Source organism: Piliocolobus tephrosceles, chromosome 15 (assembly GCF_002776525.5).
Source record: "Piliocolobus tephrosceles isolate RC106 chromosome 15, ASM277652v3, whole genome shotgun sequence".
Lineage (NCBI taxonomy): Eukaryota > Metazoa > Chordata > Mammalia > Primates > Cercopithecidae > Piliocolobus > Piliocolobus tephrosceles.
This window is the reverse complement of record NC_045448.1, coordinates 63,575,790-63,587,742: the sequence shown is the minus strand read 5'-3', so window position 1 is coordinate 63,587,742 and position 11,953 is coordinate 63,575,790. Positions and strand designations below refer to the sequence as shown.

At 54.5% G+C, this 11,953-nt stretch overlaps 1 protein-coding gene across 3 annotated transcripts; it reads right to left on the bottom strand.

Moving 5' to 3' along the window:
* Positions 1-4,420: 4,420 nt before the first annotated feature.
* OTX1 (orthodenticle homeobox 1) lies at positions 4,421-11,469 on the bottom strand. 3 transcript variants are annotated; one of them, XM_023224103.1, is made up of 5 exons: positions 11,374-11,469; positions 10,955-11,023; positions 9,169-9,374; positions 8,044-8,195; positions 4,421-6,745 (listed from the first exon to the last, which is right to left on the bottom strand). In XM_023224103.1, exons 3-5 carry the CDS (start codon positions 9,263-9,265, stop codon positions 5,930-5,932), a joined length of 1,065 nt encoding a protein of 354 aa, XP_023079871.1. In that variant the 5' UTR covers positions 9,266-9,374; positions 10,955-11,023; positions 11,374-11,469; the 3' UTR covers positions 4,421-5,929. The 3 variants fall into 3 exon arrangements, with proteins under 3 accessions (XP_023079871.1, XP_023079873.1, XP_023079872.1); XM_023224105.2 differs by having other exon boundaries at positions 8,044-8,310; positions 11,374-11,441; XM_023224104.1 differs by lacking the exons at positions 10,955-11,023; positions 11,374-11,469 and having other exon boundaries at positions 5,639-6,392; positions 6,423-6,488; positions 6,570-6,745; positions 8,044-8,203; positions 9,144-9,265.
* Between the last annotated feature and the right edge of the window lie 484 nt (positions 11,470-11,953).

The following is an 11,953-nucleotide window of genomic DNA, read 5'->3' as shown; positions in this document are numbered from 1 at the left end:
CAAAATTTTTAAAATAAATTTTAAAAATAAAATGATTCCTATTGAAATAGCTATGACAGATGATGTATCTTACAAGCATTTAGAGCTCTGAACATACATGAGAATATTTGTGTACTGAAAATGTTTATACATTCTTTAGACACCAAATGTTTTATACACTCTTTAGAAGCTGAATCAGAGATCATTTATTCTTACATTTTATTTTTTACCCCAAGTGTAAAGATTAGTTATGATCTATTTATACTCCAATCCTGAAAAATTTTTGACTCAAGTTCCTTAAATCCTAATTTACAATCCACTTTAAAAGAATTTCTAAAATAGCTTTCATAATCTGTTAAGCAAAGATTAACCTTTGTAAAAAAGTATTTGTGACCATTGGAAAGGAATGCAATTTTGTCCCTTTAGTTATATTAGTCACCAAGTAAAAGATTCAAAGGAGGTAAAAGAGGCACAATTTTTAGAAACACAGATTTCCAATGTTTGAATTTTGATGGACCATCACTGATTAAATGGAGCCTAAGTCCTATTTGGTTAGAAAGAACTCCAATATATTTTAAGCATATCCCTATCTTTCAAGTAATAGTTTTAGAAACAAAAGTGTACAATTTCATAAATTAAAGTGATATGCATTTTAGTTTCAAGCACACCATACATCTGCTCTATTTTTTTCCCAAGAAAAAAACTAGATATATTTAAAAGCAGTGTCAATTTTGGCTGTATCATGTAACTGCCATTTCACCTAAATTACTGGATTTTTTCACAAATATTTTTGATTTTTAAAACTTTTGAGGAACTGCACCTGTGTTTTAAGTAAAATATAACTCAGTTTTAAAACATGATTAAAGAATCATTAGATCAAAATGGCATGTTCCCCTCCTCCACACACACAAAAATTCAATTATTTTTTCAGATATCAGTAAATATCAACAGGATAATTAACAGGCATAATTGCTTTCTCAGGAACCATCTACTAAATACAGCCAAAAAAGATTCTGGTTTTCAAAAAAGTGCAGTCCAGACACCCAAACATTTTTTTAAAACAGATTCTTTCCTTAAGATAATGAAGATGCTTTCTTGTCAAATAGGCAAGATATTGTCATTATTTAGTATTCATTTAAAATGTGGTGGGTTTTAATTCAAGTATTGTTTAATATAAATATTTCTTGAGGGTTTTTTCATTTTCATTTTAAACATGAAAATGTATGGGGGAAGGGAGAGAAAGTGTGAAAAATATAGAATAACTTGTTGAGAACTTATTCTGTTTTTAATTAGTGAATTTTATAAAAATATCTTGTTGCTGTTCTTAAATTAATTCCGCATCAGAAGCCAAGTGATTTTTTGGTCTTGAATAGTAATGATACAGATTCTCTTTACCAATAATGTATATAATAACAACATTTATATATCAGATTTTATTTCTGTACCTCTAAAGAAAACCTTAGGGCTTGTCATCAGGCACTAATGACATCATTAACATTAATGAATTCTGCCAGAGCGAGTAGTGAATTTATATTTTCACAATTGAAAAAAATCACAATTTAGCTGTGGAAATTGCTATTTTGCACAAAATACATTAAAAACTAGTAATTTTCTTTTGATACAAGAAATGAAACCACTCCGGTTTTTGGTCTCTGTAATTCAGCAGAAATGAATTTGCTGACATACAGCGTCTTAAGGTTTTTACCTGTTTTTCTTCTCAGATTCCCCCTTACGTTTAATGCCCTGTAGCTTTAAGATTTTTTTCTCAAAAAAAAAAAAAAAAAAAAAAACACTAATGAATTAGAGAAACACTGTCTCTATCTATACTCAATAACTGGTATAAAAAATTACAGAAAGGCTCAACAAACGAGGTCACTTCACCGAATCTGTTCAGAACTTCAGCAAATTAAAGCAGTGCCCTTGAGAGAGTTTTAAGATTAAAAACAATCTTTAAAATCATAAATACGACCCATCCCTTACCCTTAAAGCACTTCACACACGTTCGTCTAAGAGTAGACTTTTTGCCCCTACAGCATAAGCAGAGAATACAAGGTATGAGTAGAAAACGTCAAGATTTCGTTGACCACTCAAAGAAAGAAAACTGTTGAAGTGTGAACGTTGCTAAATTTTCGCAGGTTGCTAAATCTCGTTAAGTTGCTTCAATTCTAGTCGCTCCAATTGAGTCAGGAACACCGAAACCCAAACCGAACAAACTTCCTGGACAGAAGGGCGAGCTGAAGTTGGTTCTCAGAGAACCTGCCTGTCAACAGGTGGCCGGCCGGGGGTGGGGTTGGGGGGGGACCTTCCGCGTTCCCGCCGCCGCTGCCCAGGGACTCTCGGCCAACGCCAGCGCCCCCACCCTGCCGGGCCTGGCCACCTCCCGCCGTCCCCCGCCGCCCCCGGCCCGGCGGCGCACTCACCCCAATCCCACAAGCTCCAGCGTCCCGGCAGCCTGAGGTGGCGCCGCGGCCCGGCAGGACCAGGGCGCCTTCCCACTTCCGGTTTCCACTCAGCGCCGTGGGGTTTCAGCACCTGCCGGGAGGCCCGGGGAGAAGCACGTGCCTCTTTTCGAAGCCTCGTTCCCCCGGCGGGAACTCTGGCCGGGCCTCGGTGTGCCTGGCCGCCAGCCCCCTCCCGCCTTAGTATCCAGGTGCCGAAGCTTCTAGACACCCCCGAGGGGCCGGCCCACGGGGTCGCATCTGCCCTTCCCGCCCGCAGCCACGACCTAAAGTGTGAAGCTCCGACACGTCCCAGGCCGAGTGGGGTCAAATAACAACTGCGACGAAACTGAGGCCCAAGGATCTGGGTACCTTGCTCCGGAGGCCACACAGTTGTCCAAACGAGTGCAAAGCCGGGTCTCCTGGTTTCGTTCCATTTAGCAGCCAAGAGGACTGCTGGGCCTCACAGAGCTCGCCTCAGGGAGCCGCGGGCCTTGAGCGGCATTGGCAGCTGCTGCTTGAGCCAAAGCGGCCCTGGGGCCGCTACAGGCAGGGTCACTTGAGGGGAGCGCCCAAAAGACCCTGCAGCCCGGGTGCCCAGGCCAGTGCGGCGCAAGCTGGAAGCCTCCTCGTCTTGGCCGCCCGCCAGCTCTCCCCGGCACGTGCGGGGTCCGCACCAGAGGTGCCACGGGGCACCCCAGCAGGTCAGGCTTGGCCCATTTCACCCAAGGCGCCGCCTAAGGGAGACCCTGCGCGGGCGCGGGCCGGCCCTGCCTTCAGGCCCGGCGCGCCAGGGCGGCGCCGCTGGGCCAAGTGCGGAGGGGCCGGGGGTGCGCCCCCTGTGGGCCTCTGCTGAGTCGGGGAAGATGGTTTGTTGGCGTGGGAAGGGCGCGCCCGAGCGTGGCCTACCGAATCCGGAGGGAGGACGCGGCCGAAAAAGCTTTCCTACAGCCGGGCTCGCAGCCCTGCGACCCCGCTGGGCGCGGGGCGCTGGGCGCGGGAGGGGTCATTCTCCGAATCCCGCCTCACGGTGTGTTCTGAGATATCACACGGAATTTTTTAAAAATAGGGGATGTTGGTCACTTCGCAGGAAACTTTTCGTTGTTTCCTTGTTTCCTTCCCGCCCGTGGGCAAGTTGAGCAGATTCATGGCCTTACACCCAGGAGGTCAGGCCAAACAGAGTCTGGACAGTTCCAGGCTCTGCATTTTCTGGGGGAGGATTTCCCCCCACCCCCGTCTTCCCTCAGAGGGAGATGGAACTGTCCTTCCTGACCCCCCAGATGCAAGCCAGGCGTCTTCTTCCCCTGCCAAAGTGAAACGCGTCCTTGTCGACTTTTCCAGGTTATGAGTTTGTATGTTTTAAAAGAACTTTACAATACGAAGAAAGGTAATTTGGCTACTTCTGGCAGGAGCTGAGGGCTTAGAGGGACATCTTAGCACGTGGAAGGAATGACTCTGATTCCCCAGCCGCGGTGAAGCCACCCGGGACAGCTCAGCAGCAAGGAAGGTTGTCTACTGCCAACATGCAGGACACGGATCGGTTTTTTGTCGTTTTGCTTTCTTTTCCTTTTTGGCTCGGCTCTGAAAGCATTACAGAGCTATCCTTTCCCGCCTCCCGACCCTCTTCCCCTCCCCCTCTTCTTTCTGGTGCAGGCAATTAGGGTGAAGAAATCAGTGCCAGGCTCCTGCCTCTGAAGAGAAAGGAATTGCTTCGGGAATTGAGTCCTGACACCTGTCTCTGTCCTGGATGGCGAGGGGGGATGCGGGGTCAAAACGCCTGGGGGAAGAGGCCAGGCTGACACGGGGGGGGGTGGGGGGGGGGGGGGAGACACTCCCTAAGCGAAAGTTTCTGGGGGCTCCTCTTGCCAGGTCCTCCCGCCTCATCCTTTGGCCTCCAGCTTCACGCAGGTCATTAACACGCGGGTTATTAACACGGAGTTTCCCTCGCTTTTAGCCCCCGGAGACCAAGACCTGAGGCTGGAATCAGAAGAGCAACACTGACGAGCCGTTCATTAATTTGCATTTATTTTCGGGAATTAATGTAGATAAAGAGGAGGAGGGGGACTGCCTTACATTTCAACAAGTAATTTGTGATCTTCACATCAGACAAATCAAATTTACAAATTACTTTCCCACCTACTGGACGAAGCGGCCAAAGCCAAAATTGATACACAGGCGCGCGGGCTCTCCGCAGATTTCGGAGAACGAAGGTGCACTAAAAACTCACTAGACAAAACAAGGGTGTTGAAAGAGAGAAGCCAACAGAGGAGTTGGAACTGGGTTTGGGGCCTGGGTTTGTCTGTTTTACCCTAATGCTGTACTTCTACGGATTTTGTTTTGTTTTATTTTTTGTTCCCTGGTTTTGGTTTTCTTGTTTTAGGTTTGTAAACTGGAATTGCGACCCTGTGCTTAGACCAGGTGAGGGAGTCAGCCCTGCGCCCCTGCCCAGCCCCCACCTCTGTACCCCAACTTGTCTGTTTCCTCCACACTTCTGATACCCCGTGCCCAGCTTCCTAAAACCAAGCGGTTCTCTTCAATAAATACACAGAGGGAGAAGATGTGAAGAGGGCAGGGCAGCTTTGCAACAACCGAAAAAGAAAAAGCGCCATTGATTGAGGAAGAGCTGAAGGGGAACGGACAGAGGGAAAATATTTTTTGCTTTTGTTTTTTATATATGTGTATATATATATGTATATATATATGTGCTGTATATATCTTAAAGTTCTGTTTCCTGGGTGCTAAGACAAGATATGTTCAGTTCAACCAACCAACAGCAACTAAAAAGTTTTAAGTGGTCCCTGGAACGGACCTGACTATGTACAGCATTCCCGCCGAGGCGGAAGCTTGAACCAGTCCAGCGCAGGGCGGGGCGGGATGCGGCTCTGTGCGCGGAAGGCTGGGGGCGCGCTCCTCCGGCGGGCCTAGCCCTGGCGCGCCCCAGCGCACTCAGCTGGGGCGGAAGAAACGCCGAGAGGCTCTGGCCTGCAGGCGTGGAGCAAAATCGAGGGCAGCTGAAGGGGCGGCAGTCTGCGCGGGAGGAACTCTTAGTGGTTTTGATTTGGAGTGGTGTGTGGGTCCTCCAATGGGCAGAAACACGCCAGTTAGTGACTCCAGCGTCCAGAAAGAATAAATTAGTGTTGGGTTCAAACAGCGGATCAGAGCGAAGAGCCTCCGAAGGCTGCAAGTGCTTAATAGCTGTCCAGAAAGATTGGAAGGGGAGACTTAGGAGTTTAGTAGGGGCTGAAGGGGGGAGAGAATACATCTCTCCTGTACAGAATGTGTAGGCCAAGCCGAAGCACCGGTCCCCCCATCCAAGGGGTAGGGCGGGTTTGCACATGCCCCCAAGCAAGTGGCACAAAAATGGGGGCGGCAGTGCAGGCAATGGACATCTTTTGGGGGGTGAAAATTCAGTTTTGGAGAAGTCGAGGCAAAGGCGGGCGGTGCAGCAGCAGCAACAGGATGGGGACCACGGAGGGCGCAGGTAGTTGCGTTTCTTCTCCTCATTCCTGGGCTCACAAGACCTGGAACCGCCATGAGGCTTGGTCCTTATAGTCCAGACAGTCGGGAGAGTTGAAGTTGAGTTTCCAGGCGGAGGAAGCAGCAGCGGCGCCAGGCTCCTTGTAATCCAAGCAGTCGGCAGAGTTGAAGGCAAGCCCGGAGCCACCGTAGCCTTGGTGGTGGTGGTGGTGATGGTGGTGATGGTGGCCTGAGGATTGACTCAACGGGTGGTGCGCATGTGGGTGGTGGTGATGGTGGCCCGCCATGGAGGAGGGTGCCATGGGGCTGAGCTGGTGCGGGTGGTGATGTGAGTGCATGGGCGCTAGGTATGAGCCGCAGTCCACGCCGCCAAAGTAGGAAGAGGAGGGCGTAGGGTAGCCTTGGCCGTAGCTGCCGCCCTGGCCGTAAGACATGGGGTAAGAGGCTGCTGCGGTGGCGGCGCCTGCAGCTACCGAGCGCTGCATACACGAGGCATTGCTAGGCGCGGCTAGTGGCTCCGGCACTGACACGGACGCGGGCGCTGAGCCTGGCGAGATGGAGGCCGGGCTCCAAATAGATGAAGCTGCCGGTGTACTCAGTGACGACGCGGCGGCCACCGGATTCCCACCTAGTCCCGCAGCCGCTGCAGCCGCTGGGTTGGCGGAAGAGCTGGACGCTGAGCTAGAGGACGAGGCAGAGCTGGACACAGCTGGCGGCGTGAACTGGCCACTGCTTTCGGAGCCCGAGCTCTCCCGTACTGGAGAGGACTTCTTCTTGGCTGGGCGGCTCTTGGTTCCACTCCCGCTCTGCTGCTGCTGGCGGCATTTGGCGCGGCGGTTCTTGAACCAGACCTGCCGTGGGCCGGATGGGAGGAGAGTGGGTCAAGGGGAACTAGGGGAGCTTGTTGCTCCCCCGCCCCTTGAACCCAACTCCCCGCCCAGAATATCGCAACCCTTTCCCACCGAGGCCTCCGCCCCTTCCTGTCTCTGGCCTGGCCAGACCCTGCCCCCTACCTCGGTTCCCAGCTCCTCCACCCTCCCCCATCCTTCTGCTCAAAGCCCCTCCTCAGCTGGCTCCAGAGCAGGGATGTGCACCTCCCCACCTCTACCGCAACTCTGCCCTAGGGCGGAATATTTCAGTCTGTCGAGCCAGAAGTTCTGCCATCTCTAAATTGCTGCTGTTGGCTGCTTCCCTGTATGTTTGGAGGCCCCGTGTGTGTTTGGAGGCCCAGGTTTCTACTAACAGAACTCAGGCAACAGCGGAGAGGTACAGAGCGGAAGAGTGTGTAACAGTCACCAAGTCTAGGGCCAGAGCCGTTTCACTGAGCAGCTCCTGGAGGCCAGAACTGGGCAGGGCGAGTATTTGGGTTGGGGTAGGAGCAAGGCCAGAGGCTAACTTGAGGGACTCGGGAAGGAAGCCTGGGTGAGATTTCGTTGGACTCTTGGCTCCAGGTGGGGAACCACATGGAATGGTTACTCTTCTAGGAGAGCCCCAGCACATGGCATTGCATTCCTGGTCCCCCTCCTCAAGCCTTCCAGTAAAGTAGGCGAAACAAATGGCTCTTGAGGAGAGTTCTGAGTTAGAATCCGAACATTATCATCGGAACCCTTTCATCTCAAAAACAGAAATAAGAAAGCCGGCAGCAGGATTTTGCACTTGGCATCCTCTGTAAGCAGAGGAAGCGTCTGATGAGACCCAGGCAGAGCACCAGGCTCCGGCCAATCTCCGCTCTTCCATTTCTAGGATTCCCAGGGTGGAAGACAAGGGCAGAGGCAGAATTCAGGCCTCTGAGGGAAACTGCCAAGTCCTGGGGCAGGCAAAGAAGCAGGGGCAAGTGTCAGGCCTGCAGGGCGCTTTACATTCGGGAGCCTCCCTAGTCCTCCCGCAATTCTAAAAAGTACTTTCGATACGGATACCAAAGGCGCTCTAGGGCTAAGGGCGGAATCCAGGGCTCTAAGCCATTTCCTTTAACTTTTGCCCCCTTTCCTGGCTGGGGCCCAGCGCTAGGGGGAGTCCGAGAGGGGCTGCCCAGTCTGTAAGCCCATCCCCAGAGGACGGTCTCTTCAAGAACTCCTCAAGAGCCTTCCCAGACCTTCCCCGAGCAGTCTCAGCTCCCCTACCGAGACCCTGGAGCCCGGGGAGTGCGCACCTGGACTCTGGACTCCGGCAGGTTGATCTTGAGCGCCACCTCCTCCCGCATGAAGATGTCAGGGTAGCGAGTCTTGGCGAAGAGCGCCTCGAGCACGTCCAGCTGTGAACGCGTGAAGGTGGTGCGCTCCCGCCGCTGTTTCCGTGGAGTGGCTGCGGGGACACGCGGGGGCGCCGCGGGTCATTGGTGGCCACGCGGACCAGCGATAGAGGACTTGGGCAGGCCCCTGGCAGGCCCAGAGCTTGGCCTTCGCAAGAGAAAGCCGAACTGGGAATAAAAGACACTCCCTCGGGCGGCCGAGCCTGAGAGGCCACAGGTGGGAGAAAGTGCAGATGTGCGACTAGAAGCCAGTGTCTCCAAGATTCAAGGGCTGCCCCTCTTTATGCCTCTCAGAGGTTAAAAAAGTAAGAGAAGTCTACAATCTCCCTTCTTCAACATTCCCCCCTCCCCTGCACACACACACACACACACACACACACTCTCGCTCTCTCTCTGTCTCTCTGTCTCTCTCTGTCTGGGGGACAGGGAGTGGGGAAGAGGTAGGCAGAAACACGACCTGAAAAACACTTTTGGAGAAAATAAATGGGGTAAAGGAACCAGAGCTAAATAACCCCGGGTTTGGCTCAGGTCGTCCTCTACAGCAGTGCAAACATGGATGCAGGACATCGATTTAGAGGACAATTTAATTAGGAAGGAAGAATACTCCTTCAGTCCAGCCTGCCGCTTCGCATAAGGAAAGTTTGGCTCTTTCTGTCAGGGCCTAAGGAGTGTCCAGACTACACATTCCGTGTTGGGGGAAAAGGAAAAACACTAGCTGCCCCTGGGTAGCGAATCCGCAGGTAAATGAGCTCTGCGCTGGTGGTGGGACCACAACAGGAGAAAGGTTGCCGGTGACCCGGCCAGGAAGGCGCACATTGCGCGTTTTCTCAGCCCTGCCCACCTCACACGCCCACGACTCTGCCCCGTGCGCCGGCAGTGGGCCCTGTATTGTAAACAGGCAGTGGGCCCTGTATTGCAGCCGACTCCCTGGGCCTGCTCGGCAACAAAGCTTGCACTCAAACCCAACAGTCTGGGGGGCCCCAACATTGGAGAGGCTGAGGCAGGGTCGAGAGGGCTGGTGCTCACCCGGATAGCCCACGGATGGGTGCAGGAGGTCCATGGCGGGCCCGGCCAGGCCCAGCCCGTTCATGCCGTATGGGGGTTGTTTGAGGTAAGACATCATGCTAACAGCTGGGTGGAGGCGCCCCGACGGATCCAGGGGACCAGGGGCCAGAAGCGGTGCAGGGCTCCCACCGCAGTCCTTCAGGGTCTGATGCGTCTGGGGGCCTGGCCTATGAAGATACGAGACACAGGGAAACCATCAATCAGAGCCACTTGGCTGCCAAGTCTTGCCCCGGGATAGACAGGGAAGGCAGGTTACAGAACTGCGCAGGGTGGTCAACTGGAATCCACAAGGCCTTAGCCCAGAAACCACAGTTGCTTTGAAAAGTAAAGTTCTCTGGGTCGTCTGGCTCGAGGGTTGGAATGAGCCAAAGACACTGGTAGGGAGTCCATAGGAGTAAGGAGAAGTCAAAAGCCGGGCCAGGCTGGGGAGGTCAGAGCAAGAACCGCGGAGTATGCAAGCTCCCAAGTCCAGGCAAAATTCTGAATCCGGCAGAAGCCAGCTTCATGTTGCACAAGCAAACGTTCACTTGGTGCCCGGACGGCAGGCCTTCCGGAGCATGAGGGGTTGTTTCATTTTGTTTCAAGTGTTTTTGAAAAGGTAGAGACTACAAAGGGCCAAGGTGAGGCAATGTGGAGGGCTAACTGCACCTCAACCTCTTGTCCACTTAGGACACTTAGTTCCTTCAAATGTCTCCAGGGCTGCACCCCTGCCCCAGAGCCCGCAATCACCATTCCAGCTGATCTCTCTGTGCCCAGCCACTGAAAGATCGCTGACGCGGAATTCCACCACACCTCAACCACATTACCGGCCCAGGCCTCGCAGAGGGCCAGAGGACGCCGAAGAGGCCACTGGAGAGCGGGGCGACCCCAAGACGCGGCCTGAGGTCGGGAGCGCCTCAGCTGCTGCCAGCGTCTTTCGCTGCCAGCGCGCACCCGGCCTTCTCTGTCCAGTCTGGGCTGCGGACCACAGGGTCCCAGCAGGGGGTGAAGGGTGACTGACCTAGCACCTCAAAGGGTCTCGGGGATTTGCGAAGCCAGAGGGCAGCAAGTCCCGTGCTGTCATCCTTGTAGCTGAACCCGCGGCCCCAGGACACGGTCGAGAACAGAGAACTAGGCCTCAGCGGCATAGCCCACGCAGACCCGAGCTGGGAGGTCGAAGCCTCGCCCCCGCCGCTGCCGGGAACCCGGTGCAGCACGCTCAGGGGTCCGGGAGGGGCGCTGCAACTGGGCCTGGGGCCCTGGGGGGCCATTTCTACACCCCGCTTAGCGGGATCGCTGTGAAGCAGGCCAGGGACTCGAGCTAGGACGTTCAGGGAGAGAAGTTAGAGCTAAAGAAGCGCCCCCCCACCCCGCCCCGTTCCCACCCCGGTCTTCTGGGATCCAAGACCTGGGCTGAGGGAGTCCAGCTTGTAGGAAGGGGGCGAGAAGAGAAGAAGCCAGGGCTCTAGGGCCGAAGGAAAATGGGACTCAAAGCTGCGACGGCTTTGCGAAGCTGCAGCGTGAGTTTTCAAAGACTTTCTCCAAACTTAGCACTTCAGCTTGGTTACTTCGGAGGAGGCGGGGGAGGGGGCGGCGGGCCGCGACAGCGCCCCGGGGTCCTCGGCTCACCAAGAGGGGAGCCAGGCCGCTCCCCCAGCCCCGCCCACCTGCTGGTGACCGGGGAAGTGGGGATCCATTTGAGGAGGGGGAGGTAAGGGTAACCAACGCGCTCCCGGAGTCCGGGGTGGTCCCGCGGCTTTCTCCTTACCTGCCCTCAGCTGCCGGGGACGTTCACCATCTACCTGGATCTCTCACAGAGACCCGCCGGGCAGCCAACCTGCAAAACAGAGCGGCACAGGAATTACCCCGGCGGCTGGTCTAGGACCCCAGGTTTCTTTCTTTTTCCAACTTCCTTCCTCCCACCTCTATCTTTTTTTTTCAGTGGCTTTGTGCGTGACCCTCTGGGTTTCACTTTATTGCACAGACACTTTGTTTGCTAAGCCCTACACGTTCTCAGGACATTGCCTCGCCCGGGATCGCGCCGAGGGGCCGCAAGGGGGAGAATTCGGGGGCAGAGTTGGGAGGTGGCTCGGCGTTACCGCGGCACTCCCGGTGCAACGTGGAGGCAGTGGGGACTGGGAAGTCCTGCAGAGTCACTTTGCAAACTAAATAAATCAAGCGATTTACCTTGTCGGAGTGGCTTGTCTTGCTCGGTTGTTTAGGTGATTGGAAATGTAGCCTGATGAAGATTGATCACCTTTCTACTGCCCTCCCCTGGTATGTGAACGCGAGGCGAGTGCGTAACGGGGCTAGGCCGCCAATCGGGGTCCCCGCGCGGGCTGAGTGACAGGGAGCCGGGCAATGGCAGCGCGAGCCGGGGGTTACCTCCGCGCGCCCCCGCCCTCCCCCGCCCCCCACACCCCGCCCTCCTCTCCCGCCCGCCCCGCCTCGGTAGCGCGCTAACTCCGGGACTCGGCTGGCAAAAGCGGCTCAGAGCTAGGCGAGGAAGGCGAGCGGAGAGCCCGAGTCCTGGCCGCGGAGGGGGCCGCGGGTCTCCAGGCCTGCCCTGGGCGCCCCCGCCCTTCTCTCGCGCTCTCGGCGCTCCGGAGGGAGTGGCAGAGACGGGGCGAGGTGCTGGAGAACCGGTTCCTTTGCTCTCCCGCGCTCCACCGGGCTCAGCCGCCCGGGTGTGGGCGCCAGGACTTGGGGGCGGCGGGCTGGAGGAGCCCGGGCCTCGGCCCCTCTCCTGGCGCCGCGGGCCCCAGCA